General features: G+C 42.7%; 1 protein-coding gene across 1 annotated transcript in view; it reads left to right on the forward strand.

Moving 5' to 3' along the window:
• Window positions 1-12,542, forward strand: part of Dpt (dermatopontin) — a 31,065-nt gene that overhangs the window by 14,141 nt on the left and 4,382 nt on the right. Inside the window, exon 3 of the mRNA XM_021199218.1 lies at window positions 10,676-10,783. Coding sequence (XP_021054877.1) covers window positions 10,676-10,783 — 108 coding nt within the window. The remainder of the gene's footprint in view (window positions 1-10,675; window positions 10,784-12,542) is intronic.

The raw sequence follows: 12,542 nt of genomic DNA on the forward strand, positions 1-12,542 counted from the left end.
AGAGAGAGAGAGAGAGGAGACAGAAGTTTCTTGCTTTTTTGCAGTACCGGGAATCCATCATTCTAGGCGAGTGTTCTAGGGCTGCACCACATTCCCAGTCATAAATGATTCCTTAAGAGGAAGAGAATTCTTTTTTTTTCCAGAAAAACCATAGGTTGTTGTTTTAAACTTAAATAGATTTTTAATTCTTTATTCCCACTCTCCCTCCTCTGTGTTATAAGCTCTGAGCTCACAGAGATCTTGGTACTTATGCAGGCCAAGCCCTTTAAAAATAATTTTTATATAATTTTCTCTGTGTGTGTTTTCTGTGTGTGGATGAACATGTGTTCAGATGTGTGCGCACATGCGTGTGGATGTTAGATATCTACCTGGGATATAGCCCCTTAGGAGACATCCACCTTGTCTTCTGAAAGAGTCTCTTTCTGGGACTCGGATCTTGTTCTAGGTTAGACTGACTGACCAGTGGGCCTCAGGTACACTCCTATCTTGGATTCCCTGGGGCTGGGATCACTAGTACGAGCCACCATGCTCAGATTTTGACACAAGTGCTGTAGATCAAACTCTTCATGCTTATGTAGTAAGCCCTTTATGAACTGATTTCTCTCTCCAGGTCCCAAGGCCCTTTGGTGACATCAGGCACACAGCAGACACTCCCATTTGTTCAATTAATGAAGGCTTTAGCCTATTCCCTAGCTTTCTAGTGAAGGTTAAGTGTGATAACAGGATCCTGGCTTTGCCGTGGGCTACAATCACACAAAGTTGGGTTGTTTTCAAAGCAGAGTCCCTTCCACTTTCCCAAATGCAGAAGAGACCTTCTAATAAGCCTTTCAAGGGCAGAAACACCCAACAAGGCCAAGCATTGCCTTGCAGAAAACAGGACATGTGACAGGAGATGGATGTGCAGAGGAACAGGGGTGAGCCAGGGGTGCACTGAGTCATGCTCAGCCGGGGAGAGGAAGAGGATTCTGGGACAGACACATTTGCCATCACAGTGAGAGCCTAAGGTCTCTGCCAGGATGAATGAGAGAGCCCGCAGTGTCTGCAGACAGACCATCATGCCTGCTGCCTGGGGTTCTGGGCAAACAGAACAACAGGGAATGGGCTTGGGGCCTAAAGCTTTCAGCTGTCAGGCAGATAAATGCCCAAGGCTCACTAGTTTTAGAAAAATCTTACTGACTACAGAGGTTGGACATGACAAAGGCAGAAGCATCTAAATTTTCTGTAATCCTTGTTATCTAATTGAGCAACCAATAGAAATGATACACATTCTGTATTATTGTGTGTCAACACTTGGAACACTGATGCTTGAAACTTACCCTGTTTACATGGGTGCCAAGGCCGGATACAGATAAATCACTTTGTACCAAATTCTACTATCCATCTAAGGATGCCCCAGACTCCAGCAGTCATCTGCCTTGCTTCCCCACAAATATTACATGTCCTTTCTCTCTTTAAAAATGACTTCCCAAGTTTCCCCTTAGATGCAGCTCATCACTTATGATACTAAGAATTTAATGACTATGGAAAGGTATATATAAGGAACAGAGAGGATCTTGGTTAATTTAACAACAGTCTAAATGAGATGGGTAACTCTTCTCAAATTGACAGAAACATTCGGGTTTCATAAAATTCACTCCCGAGCCTTGGTCTTCAGGGTTCTTCCACTTGCCTTCCTAACCCCCAATCCCTTATTCTCCCTCACCCCACCCAGGTCCAGATATATCACAATTGATCAGAGTCACTGGGCACTGAGAATGATATCACAACTCAACGTTGAAGCAGACTCCACAAAATGAGTGCTTCAATGTGATTGGCTGTAGCTCAGACAGCACAGTGTCAGAACCTCGGTGGTTCTGTGGAAATGACACTTTTTCCAAGGAAACATGGGAGAAGTGGCATAAAGAATGTGCACCAAACACCACAGAACACAGCATGTGACTCACTGTTCCAAGGGTGTCTGGACATTTTAGTGGGATCTTTAAATTGCCTGAGTCATGGTGTTATATTATAGCCTTGTAAATTGAATGAATCTCCAAGGTCATGCGTTTTCAATATTTCAGTATCTCAGCACACTGTCTGGCCCTTAGTATAAAAGCTGTCAAAAGAATAACTATATGTTGCAAGCCCTTACGAGCAGTAATTGCAATGAAATTGACATTGATAGAGTGAGTTTTTAATAAATGATAATAATAAAAAAAACCTTTCTTTCACTGTAATAAAAATACCCTGAAAAAGTAACTTAAGGGAGGAAGTGTTGCGCCCGTCGCTCCCGCCTGCAGGATATAAGGACTACGACACGCAGAGATTCTTCCACAACTTCTTTATTCTCTTGTTGCTTGCTGAAGCGAAAGGACCCTGAGCCTGAAAACCCTCTGGTTTATATAGCCCTAAGGGGAACGTGTCTGCCTGTGATTGGTGCTTACTTCCAAAACCTCATTAGCATCTCTGTGCCATCTCATCGCTGAGCATGGCGCATGCATCTAGCGAGCTCTTTTTTTTCTCCCTTCCCCCTTTCGGGTCGGGTGCCATCTTGTAATGGTGGAATGCGGCGGCTTGCCACAAGGAAGGATTTATTTTGGCTCACAGTTGGAGGATGCTGTCCATTGTGGTCATGTTCGGAGGTCATGAGGCAGGAGCTTGAGGAGGTAGCTGGTCACATTGTATCTACAGCCATGAATCAGAGAACAGCAAATGCTGTGATCACTTGGTTTTCTCACTTTTAAACTACTTTGTGTATATGCGTGTATACCTGTGGTGATTTGAATATGCTTGGTCCAGGGAGTGGCACTATTAGGAGGTGTGGCTCATCGTTGTGCTTGATCCTTTTAACAGCCCTGCATGGTGAATCAACAGCTATGTTCTACCTTCCCCACACTGACAGGCTGCTGCTAATCCCTGCACTTGGTACCTTCTCTTTCATCACTTTAGCTGACTTGAATTAAATGGTGGAACTAAACACATGAAAGGATGATGAACCTTTCCACCTACGTGTGTGTGTGTGTGTGTGTGTGTGTGTGTGTGTGTGTTTGTCTCTGTGTGTCTCTCTATGTGTGTATATGTGTGCATCTGTGTGTCTGTGTGTCCAGGTACCATGGAATCCTGAGGAGACCATTAGATCCCTTAGATATAGATCTATAGGAGATTGAAAGCTACCCTATGTGGGTGCTGAGAATTGAACTTTGGCCCTCTGCAGGAACATTAGGTGCTTTTAATCACTGAGATACCACCCCAGTGCTATGTGTTTGTCTGACACAAGCTCTATACATCCTTGGCTGGTCTGGAGCTGCCTTTGTAGATCAGGATTTCTTCAGACTTTCAGCAAACATTTCCTGCTTTGTATCCTGAGCATGCTGGGATTAAAGGCGTGCTCCAATACAGCCTCCTTCCCTTCTACATTGAAAATCTTTCTGCAGCACACACGTGAAGCTTGTCAAGTGAATGTCTGGCACCTCTGTATTTTTGAGCATCTAGAGACTCAGAAATAACATCATTCTGGGATAGGAAAACAAAATCATCACCAACTCCCAGATGCATGTGGGATTTATTTGTTTGGTGGGAGCCAAGGTGCTGTTCTGATTTCAGCGTGATATCTCTCTGGATATCACAACATCACTGAAACCTGGCAAGAAAGTAAATTCCTGCTCGATGCAGACATGCAATTTCCAATTGGTTCCCACTGGACTAGATGAGTATGTAAATGCAACACATATTTATTTAGCTGGAAGAATCCAAATTCGTAGTCCAATGGTTTGTTAACAGCCAATAATACATGTCACCCAAAGGGCGGCAAACAAGCCTTCAGAGACCTTTTGCCTCTTCCACTGTCCTCAAACGGCTCCAGTTCCTCCAGGTCACATCCCAGTCAGTCAGTCTGGTAGATGGAAGCTGTGCATATGCATCCTGGAACAGAGAGGTTTGAATTTAGGAATGTGTTTGTTTGTTTATTGTTTTGTCTAAATGATTCTTCTCTGGATCTATGACTCTTCAGTAGGTTTGTAGAATGATCTGCTTGGACACAGTTGCCTGTTTAAATGACCTTTACATTGCCTTTCACTGTCACTGGCTTTCTGTGACAATCAAACTCAGCATTCTCCACCATTGTCCCCCTGCCTACCCTTCATGTCCAGTTTATAAGGCAGAGAGTAGCTTTGCTTAAATTCCTGGACATTCTTAGTTCACAACAACAAAGTCAATTAAAGAGAACATTTGTCTCTTCCCCTCCACTGTGAATAATCTAGTCAAAGAAAATCTTTGTGAGATCGGGTGCTGTTGTCCTGATTTTAACACTAGATGAGGTTTGTTGGCAAGACCACTCCTGTGATGCTGTGTCTAAGTCAGGAATGATCTCATAGGCCTTCCGTCAGGGAGTCTGTCAGCCTGCCCTGGCTGGCTGGTCTCCTGTAGCATGTTTTCCAGAGGCCTGATAAAAAGAGGAACTGTTCACACTGCTCTGAGCTAGCACAGGAGCTACTATTGCAGAGATAGAAGCCCCTGCATCTTGATAAAACGAATCTGGATGTTACTGTTTAAGAGGGCACACTGCATGTGGATGCTCCTGTCTTTCACAAGCGACCACCACCCTGCTCCACGTACACTCACTATGGGGAACCACAGCTCCCCTGAGCCTTCGCAGAATCAATTGTCCCTTTCCTCAGCTGGAGTGGCTGTCACGGTTACTGTCCCCTATTTATAATGTTAGCATCTATTTGCTGCCTGCATATAGGAGAGACCCCGTCTTGTGTTCAGACTCCAAACGCAGACACTTCAGAGATGTGCCTGACTGTCAGAGCATCAGCTTACCCAGCCTGAGCTGCTTAGAACAAAGCATACCTGTCAATCACAGACCAAGTCCACTTCCATCCACGGGACTCTAGAAGTCATCCTTCACTTCTTCATCCAGTTAGTTACTAAATGTGAAAGGATAGAAAATATGTACAATTCACAGATTTAGGAGAAGTTCTGAACCATGGCTATTATATTGCTTTACTTAGTGACCTCTTCCCTGTGTTCGTGGAGAACCTGAGATATGGAAGCTGTAATGCTCTTCAAAACAGTGAGCTTGATTCAGAAAAGTCCAGCCACCTTCAGATCCCATGTTCTGTGTATAGTGTACAGCCACTTACCTTTATCACAGGAAGAAAATAAGAACAATACAGATCAAGTGTTAGGCAGTGACACAGCAGACATCTAATGGCAAAGTGAAGGGGGGAAGTGTTGGCTTTATTTAGAGGGAGGGAGAAGTTGGAGGTGAAACTGTCCTTGTTGATGTACAGCTTAGGGCAGCCAGGCTGATGACTGTCAACAGTAATCAAAACAAATGTGACCACTGCCGACCAGCCCTGGGCTTGAAGCAAGAGCTCGAGGCTCCCTTCCAAAACAGCAATTTGAAAAAAGTTCAGGGACTTTCCTCTTCTAAGTTAAGTCACAGACATCCTGAGGACTGCGCTTCCGCTGTGGTGATACATATCTGAACCCTTTGAAATAGAAACCCCCGAATGCCACAGAGGATAGACACTAACATTTTATGTTCCCTCTCACAGCCCAAGTTCCCAGAATTCAGTCTGTCGACACAGACAAGGGCACTAATGTGACTGTAGAGGACATGGCATGTGGTCCTATTTGGCCAATGCTCAGCTCTCTGAGGAGGGACCAAGACATCTGCTTCTTTGTCCATGTCTTTTTATATTTATTTTTATATATAAGTCCATTTGGGTTTTATTGTAGTAAATATTTAATCTCAATTGAGGGTTTCTGCCCTGTCTTTGATCATTCAGTTCTCAGATAAAAGACACACAACCTTTATATTTATATTCCCAATGAAGGAGCTAGAGAAAGGACACAAGGAGCTGAAGGGGTTTGCAGCCCCATAGGAGGAACAACAATATGAACCAACCAGTACCCCCAGAGCTCCCTGGGACTAAACCACCAACCAAAGAGTATACATTGAGGAACCCATGGCTCCAGCTGCCTATGCAGCAGAGGATGACATTGTTGGTCATCAATGGGAGGAGAGGCCCTTGATCCCATGAAGGCTGGATGCCCCAGTGTAGGGGAATGCCAGGACAGGGAAGTGTGAGTGGGTGGGTTGGTGAGCAGTGGGAGGGGGAATGGAATAGGAGGTTTTCGGAGGGGAAACCAGGAAAGGGGGTAATATTTGAAATGTAAATAAAGAAAATATCTAATAAAAAATGTAAAAAAATAGAAATATAAACACACACACACACACACACACACACACACAAAGAAAACAAGAAAGAAACAAAAAGCACTAGAGCTGGGCAAATATCTACCCTCTATGTTATTATGTCTACTTCCCTGTCAATAGCCCTGAGTTATAACTTGCTGTGTTCCATCTGGGCTGCTCTTAGCTCCAATTGGCCAGCGCTCATGGTCATATTTTCATGACTCACCTACCCCATGGTGTCTTCTCTCTCCCCTTGTGGTCCTCCTCAGACACCCAGCCCAAGAATTGGAGCCCCACCTTCCTCTCTTCTGATCAGCTATAGGCTGTCAGCATCTTTATTCAACCAATAGTTTTAAATTAAGAAGCAAGATCACACAGCATTACTCTGTGTACGTGCAGATTCTCTCATCCCTGGGGCAACCAGGCCTTGGAGGTCAGTATCTAGCAACACAACACAACCAAACCTCAACAATGTTTTACCATTCTGTCTTTGCAAAAATAGCTCAAACAAGTCATGATGTAGTATGGATTAGGCATGTTAGGGCACTAACGAAGTCCTCTATCCTGAAGTGTCTTCATTTTTATAGTGTGACAGGGAAGGCATTACACACACAGCTTGATCCTGAACAGATAACAGGGATATTTAAGAAAGTCCCCCTACTGACTTACCTGTCAGAAAGTTATCATCTTTGATTTAAATATAAATTGTAAGCCAATCTTAACACATCAAGTCTATACTTGCTTGGTGTCTCTTCTGTGCTCTGTAAACATTAGCTCATTAAATACGTGTATGGTGCCATGCACCAATGATGCCTCAAAGAGATCTCTATACCCACCAGCCCGAGATGCACTCAGCAACTGTTCATTGAGTCTAGTTGTACCTATTGACAAGATCTGTAATTCAAAGATCACAGATGGGAAAGTCCTGTGTCAATCTTCCTTCAGTTCAAACTGAGTTTTTGTCTGCTCATAATTAAGATATCATTTAAATTGTTTCTGTCTTATTCATCCCTGTCTGTATAAGAATTTATACAAATATTAAGTTTTCAAGTTCTCTAAGCTTTGGAACGAGAAGTGAGAAACTGTACCCCAACAGATACTTTTTGAAAGTGTTAGGAAAGTGTACACACATGCATGTGGCCACACATACACACACACACACACACACACACACACACACACACATACACACACATGAATATACATAAACACAGTGAATTTTTTAATGAAAAGAGGGTAAATATGTCCCTTATGTTTCTCAGAAATACTTTAAAATAGACTAATTTCTTTAATACACTGTCTTTCCTTTCTTCTTGTCAAGCCTGAGGCTTATTTGGTTATTTTACCTGGGATAGAAACGTGTGCCAATGCTCTGTATAAGGGTCTTTGCCAAAAAACTGTCTGAACCTGCATAGTGATTCACAGAAAAGCTGAAACCACACTGAATCTTACCCCTTTATCTTCATGAAAGACAACACTGTGTGCAATAAAACATTATCATCTAGTTTCCTTTGCCCTCTCTTGACTTTCTGAAAAGTATGTAAACTTTGTCAGTTTTAACTCTGTAAGTTTAATGCCTTTTATTTTCTTGATTAACTATTTCACGGGCTTTTATTTATTAGGAGTGTGTGTGTGTGTGTGTGTGTGTGTGTGTGTGTGTGTATGTGTGTATCTGTGTGCATGTGTGTGGTATAATAAAGAAATATATATATATATATATATATATATATATATATATATATATATATGATGTAGCCTAACACAATAGTGACAAATACTGACATTGCTAGAGCAGAATTAAAAGTTTTAGTAATGAAGTTTGATACATTGTGTCTAAATGCAGCTTTTTAAAGTTCTAGAATGCTTTATGAAATAAAGAAAACAGACTCAAAATCCTACTTACATTATGTGCGTTCTCAACAGTCCACCCCCCTTCTCTGGATAAACTGTCATACAGCAACTGGCAATGAATGCTCAGGTCACAAGCCAAAGGGATCCAACTGAGGCCCGATTAGGTCCCTTTATGTAGCACTTAGCTGGATTTTTGTTGTTGTTGTTGTTGTTGTTGTTGTTGTTGTTGTTGTTGTTGTTGGACAAAGAAAATGCTATTTCAGGGTTTCTTTACAAGCCCAAAAGAGATTTAAATTTTCCTTTCATGAACATGTTAATTAAAAATGCACGTGAGGTTGGGCTTGGTATCTAAGATGGCCTAGTGATTTCTTCCAAAGAAACAAATCAAAAAGGGAGTGAGTTGTTCAGGCAAAAGGAATGACTAAGAAAAGCCCAAAGAGACAATTTAGATTTCTGACTAAGTCCACCTATCCTGTGATAACCTAGGTTCTGCTGCTCTTAAGTATTCTTGAAGACTCTCCCATCAGCCCTTCTAATTCATAAATCAGGATTTTTTAAATTCTTATAACCTTAAGACAGACCATTGGGTTACACAATGGCCTAGTACACCCAAATCAAATGGGATTACTGGCACTCACAAATTAGCTGCTTCCTGAGCAGCCCTGAGGATACAGATGTGATCCAGAAGTGCTGGAACATCATGTAATCTTGGCTCTTGGGAGGTGAAGGTGGAAGTGTCTGGAGTTGAAAGTTATCCTAGCTACATAGTGAATCCAAGGCCAGCTTAGGCTACATGAGACCTGTCTAGAGAAAGACATTGGCATCTTTTTCTTTTTTAACCCTGAATGGATCTATTTTGGTCTTGAAAAATTCCAGTGGCAAATTTTTATGAGATCCAGGGGATTCTAAATTTGTCTCAGCATTGACTCAATCTTTGAGAATAAAGAAGGAAGAATGTCAAAAGGAAGGAAAGGGGCAATGCTGATGGAGGAGGAGAATACTGTTTAATGATTCCACACCTGCCTTAGATCATTTTATCACACATGCCTTCATTAGTTGCAGTGAAATGTATAAGACAGTTTTCATTTTTAATAGGTTGGGGGAACCAATTAAATCACTCTCACAAAGCCATTTGTTTATTCAGAAAATATTTGCCATGTAGCATAGTAGACAGAGAGAAATGTACTTTTGTGCAGCTCACATTTTACCTAGGTATTTTAAACACATTTACTATTACCAGTTATGATAAGAAATATGTGTGGCTGGGCGTGGTGGTGCACGCCTTTAATCCCAGCACTTGGGAGGCAGAGGCAGGCAAATTTCTGAGTTCAAAGCCAGCCTGGTCTACAGAGTGAGTTCCAGGGCAGCCAGGATTACACAGAGAAACCCTGTCTTGAAAAACAAAACAAAACAAAACAAAAAAAGAAAGAAAGAAAGAAAGAAATATGTGTGAAACTATCTCACAATATGTGCAAATAATAAATGCATACATACATTTAAAGTTTTCCTGCACAAGCTCTATTGTAAGTAATGTACCATTTCAACTAGTGCTTCCTGTTCCGGTGCATTTTCTTTTAAGCTGATGCATTAGTTACATTTTCTCAGCACTGTGACAGGAGCAACTTAAGGGAGGAAAGGTTTAATTTTTGCTAACAGTTCAAGGGTACAGTCCATTATGGCGGAGAAGTTGTGGCATCTAGAAATGGGTGCAACTCTAGATTGCCTCCAGTCACAATGCAGAGAGTGGTGGTTACTGATGTTTGCCTAGCATTCACGATTAAACTTAATGCAAGACCCCAGCCCGTGTGTCTTAGTTAGGGTTCTATTGCTGAGAAGAGACACCATGAACAGGCTACTCTTATAAAGGCAAACATTTAATTGGTGCTGGCTTACAGTTTCAGGGGTTCAGTCCATTATCATCATGGCGGCAAGCATGGCAGTGTGTAGGCAGACATGGCATTGGAGAAGCCAAGAGTTCTACATCTTGATCTGCAGGCAACAGAGGGAGACTATCTTTTGCAGGCAGCCAGGAGGAAACTAGATTCCACTTTAGGCAGTGCCTGAGCATAGGAGATGTCAGAACCCACCCCTACAGTGACACACTTTCTCCAACAAGGCCACACCTCCTAATACTCCCATTCCCCTTGGGCCAACCATTCAAACACATGAGTCTATGGAGACCAAACCTATTCAAATCACCACACCATGGTTCCGTCTACATTTAGTCTCAATTAACACAATCGAGAAAATTCCTTCCAAGGTGACTCTAGACCCTTTCAAACTGACAATCAATATAAACCTAGACATAATCATTTCAGTTGCTTTTACGATCTAATAATGAGTCCTGATCCAATTTGAAACAGCACCCTGGCTGACTTGAATGGGGATGGAAATAATTCAGCATGACTTTGAAGAAGGGGAGTCTTCTGCCTATGTTACAGCTACAGTTGCTGATGCTGTTGCTGTAGGTGCTAAGTTTACAGTTCGATAGCTAGGGACAGGGAGTGGGGAAATGGAAGAAGGTATCTATCATCGTGGCTTGGCAGAAACCACCTAACTTCAGTTGCGATTTCCCAAGATCTCCCCCTCTCCTTCACACTGACCTCCTGTCTGCTCCAACCCTTTGTTCTCTCTGCACAGGATGACAACAGAGTACCCAAGCCACTACGGGGAAGACATGGACATGATTTCCTATGACTACGATTTCTATATGCGAGGAGCAACAACCACTTTCTCTGCAGTGGAAAGGTGAGAAGAAAGTGATCTCAGGGTTGGAGGCTATGCAGAGTCACTCCTTGCTGGGGTCCTGACTGTGGGACCTTTTACCTGGTGACCCCCATAATCTGGTTTCCTGCTTAGTCAAGGATTAGCTGTGGGTTTGGTTAGGCACGGCAGGAGCCAGTGAGAAGTGAGAATTTTTGGGAACTTGTCTCGAAAGGCAGTGTGACCTTGCCAAGAAGGACAGACACCAACCTACTCCAGTACCACAGCAGCCTTGAACTTGGCATGGGCATTCCTTGATGTTCTGAACAATTCCTGCAGTCAGCCTCAGGCAATGCTTGGCATGCCAAGGAAAGGTTGAGATGGCTGGAAGAGTATTCACCCTCAAACTGGATCCTCTTCTAGTCCTGTGCCTTTGTGTGCTCCCCACGTAGAACTGTAGGAAAGGAAGAGAGGAAAAGAAGAGGAGAGGGTTCAAAGGAAGAACACACAAAATCCATTCTCTCAGTACATTCAGCTTGGTATAATGCAACATTTGAGACTAGACAACCTATAAAAGTCAAAAATCTACTGTTCACAGTCCCAGAGACTTGGAAATTCAAGACCAAGGTAGCAGGAAATATGTGGCGAGGACTGATTTTTGTTTCGAAGATGGACCCTCTCATTGTGTCCCCACACAGTGGAACTGAACCTAGTTACAAGGCACTAATCCATTCCCGAGGACAGCATTTTTTGACATAATCAGCCCCCAACCCTTACCTCTTGGTACTGCTCAGCACTATGACTCCTTTGGACACTAGTTTCCAGCACGCAGATTTTATAACAGACATTAACATGCAGACCACAGCATCTAAATAGTCATATTTAGAAATGAAAAGGGAGGAAATCATTATGTGATGAAGTCAGAATATTTCTGGAGTGAAAAGACGACCTAAGTAACTCAAGAAGGAAAAGCACTGACCTGCACTTCGACCCTGCTCTTTCCTTACTCCTTCCTGGGCCTCTTCCAAGTATACGGAAACCATAAGGCAAGACGAGTCAGAAATTCCTGTAGACAAGATCATCATAGGCCTCTTGTCTTATCTCTCCATTGATTCATGAAAAAGTGTGGAGAAATTGAGAAGTTAAGAGATGAGTTGACTAGCTTTCACTCCATGTTGATAATGTCATACAAAAATGAATTCCAGAAGATTACCTGCACGTTTTACAAACCAAATAAAACTGAAAGCCAATCCTCGGTAGCTAACAGACTATGAGAGGAAGAGTCAATTTGAGTGCCATCTCCTTTCGTGTATATGCTTCCAAAGGAAGTTGCATTTCACTTAGATGCAGTTAACTTATTTATTATGAAACACAAATTTTAAAGACATAAAAATAGCTCTGGAAAAGCACATTGTCTTTTCCAGGTTCCATGGACAAAGATTCTGGTTTCTCCAAGGGGCCTCTCTTCCCAACGATGGCTGACTAGGCTATATATGTAGCTAGAGACACGAGCTCTGGGGGTGCTGATTAATTCATATTGTTGTTCCACCTATAGGGTTGCAGAGCCCTTCAGCTCCTTGGGTACTTTCTCTAGCTCCTCCATTGGGGTCTCTGTGTTCCATCCTATAGATGACTGTGGGCATCCACTTCTGTATTTGCCAGGCCTCATATTTGCATAGCCTCACAGAGATAGCTATATCAGTGTCCTTTCAGCAAGATCTTGCTGGCATATGCAATACTGTCTGTGTTTGGTGGCTGATTATGGGATGGACCCCCGGGTGGGGCAGTCTCTGGATGGTCCATC

The sequence above is a fragment of the Mus pahari genome, chromosome 5 (genome assembly GCF_900095145.1).
Source record: "Mus pahari chromosome 5, PAHARI_EIJ_v1.1, whole genome shotgun sequence".
Classification (NCBI taxonomy): Eukaryota; Metazoa; Chordata; class Mammalia; order Rodentia; family Muridae; genus Mus; species Mus pahari.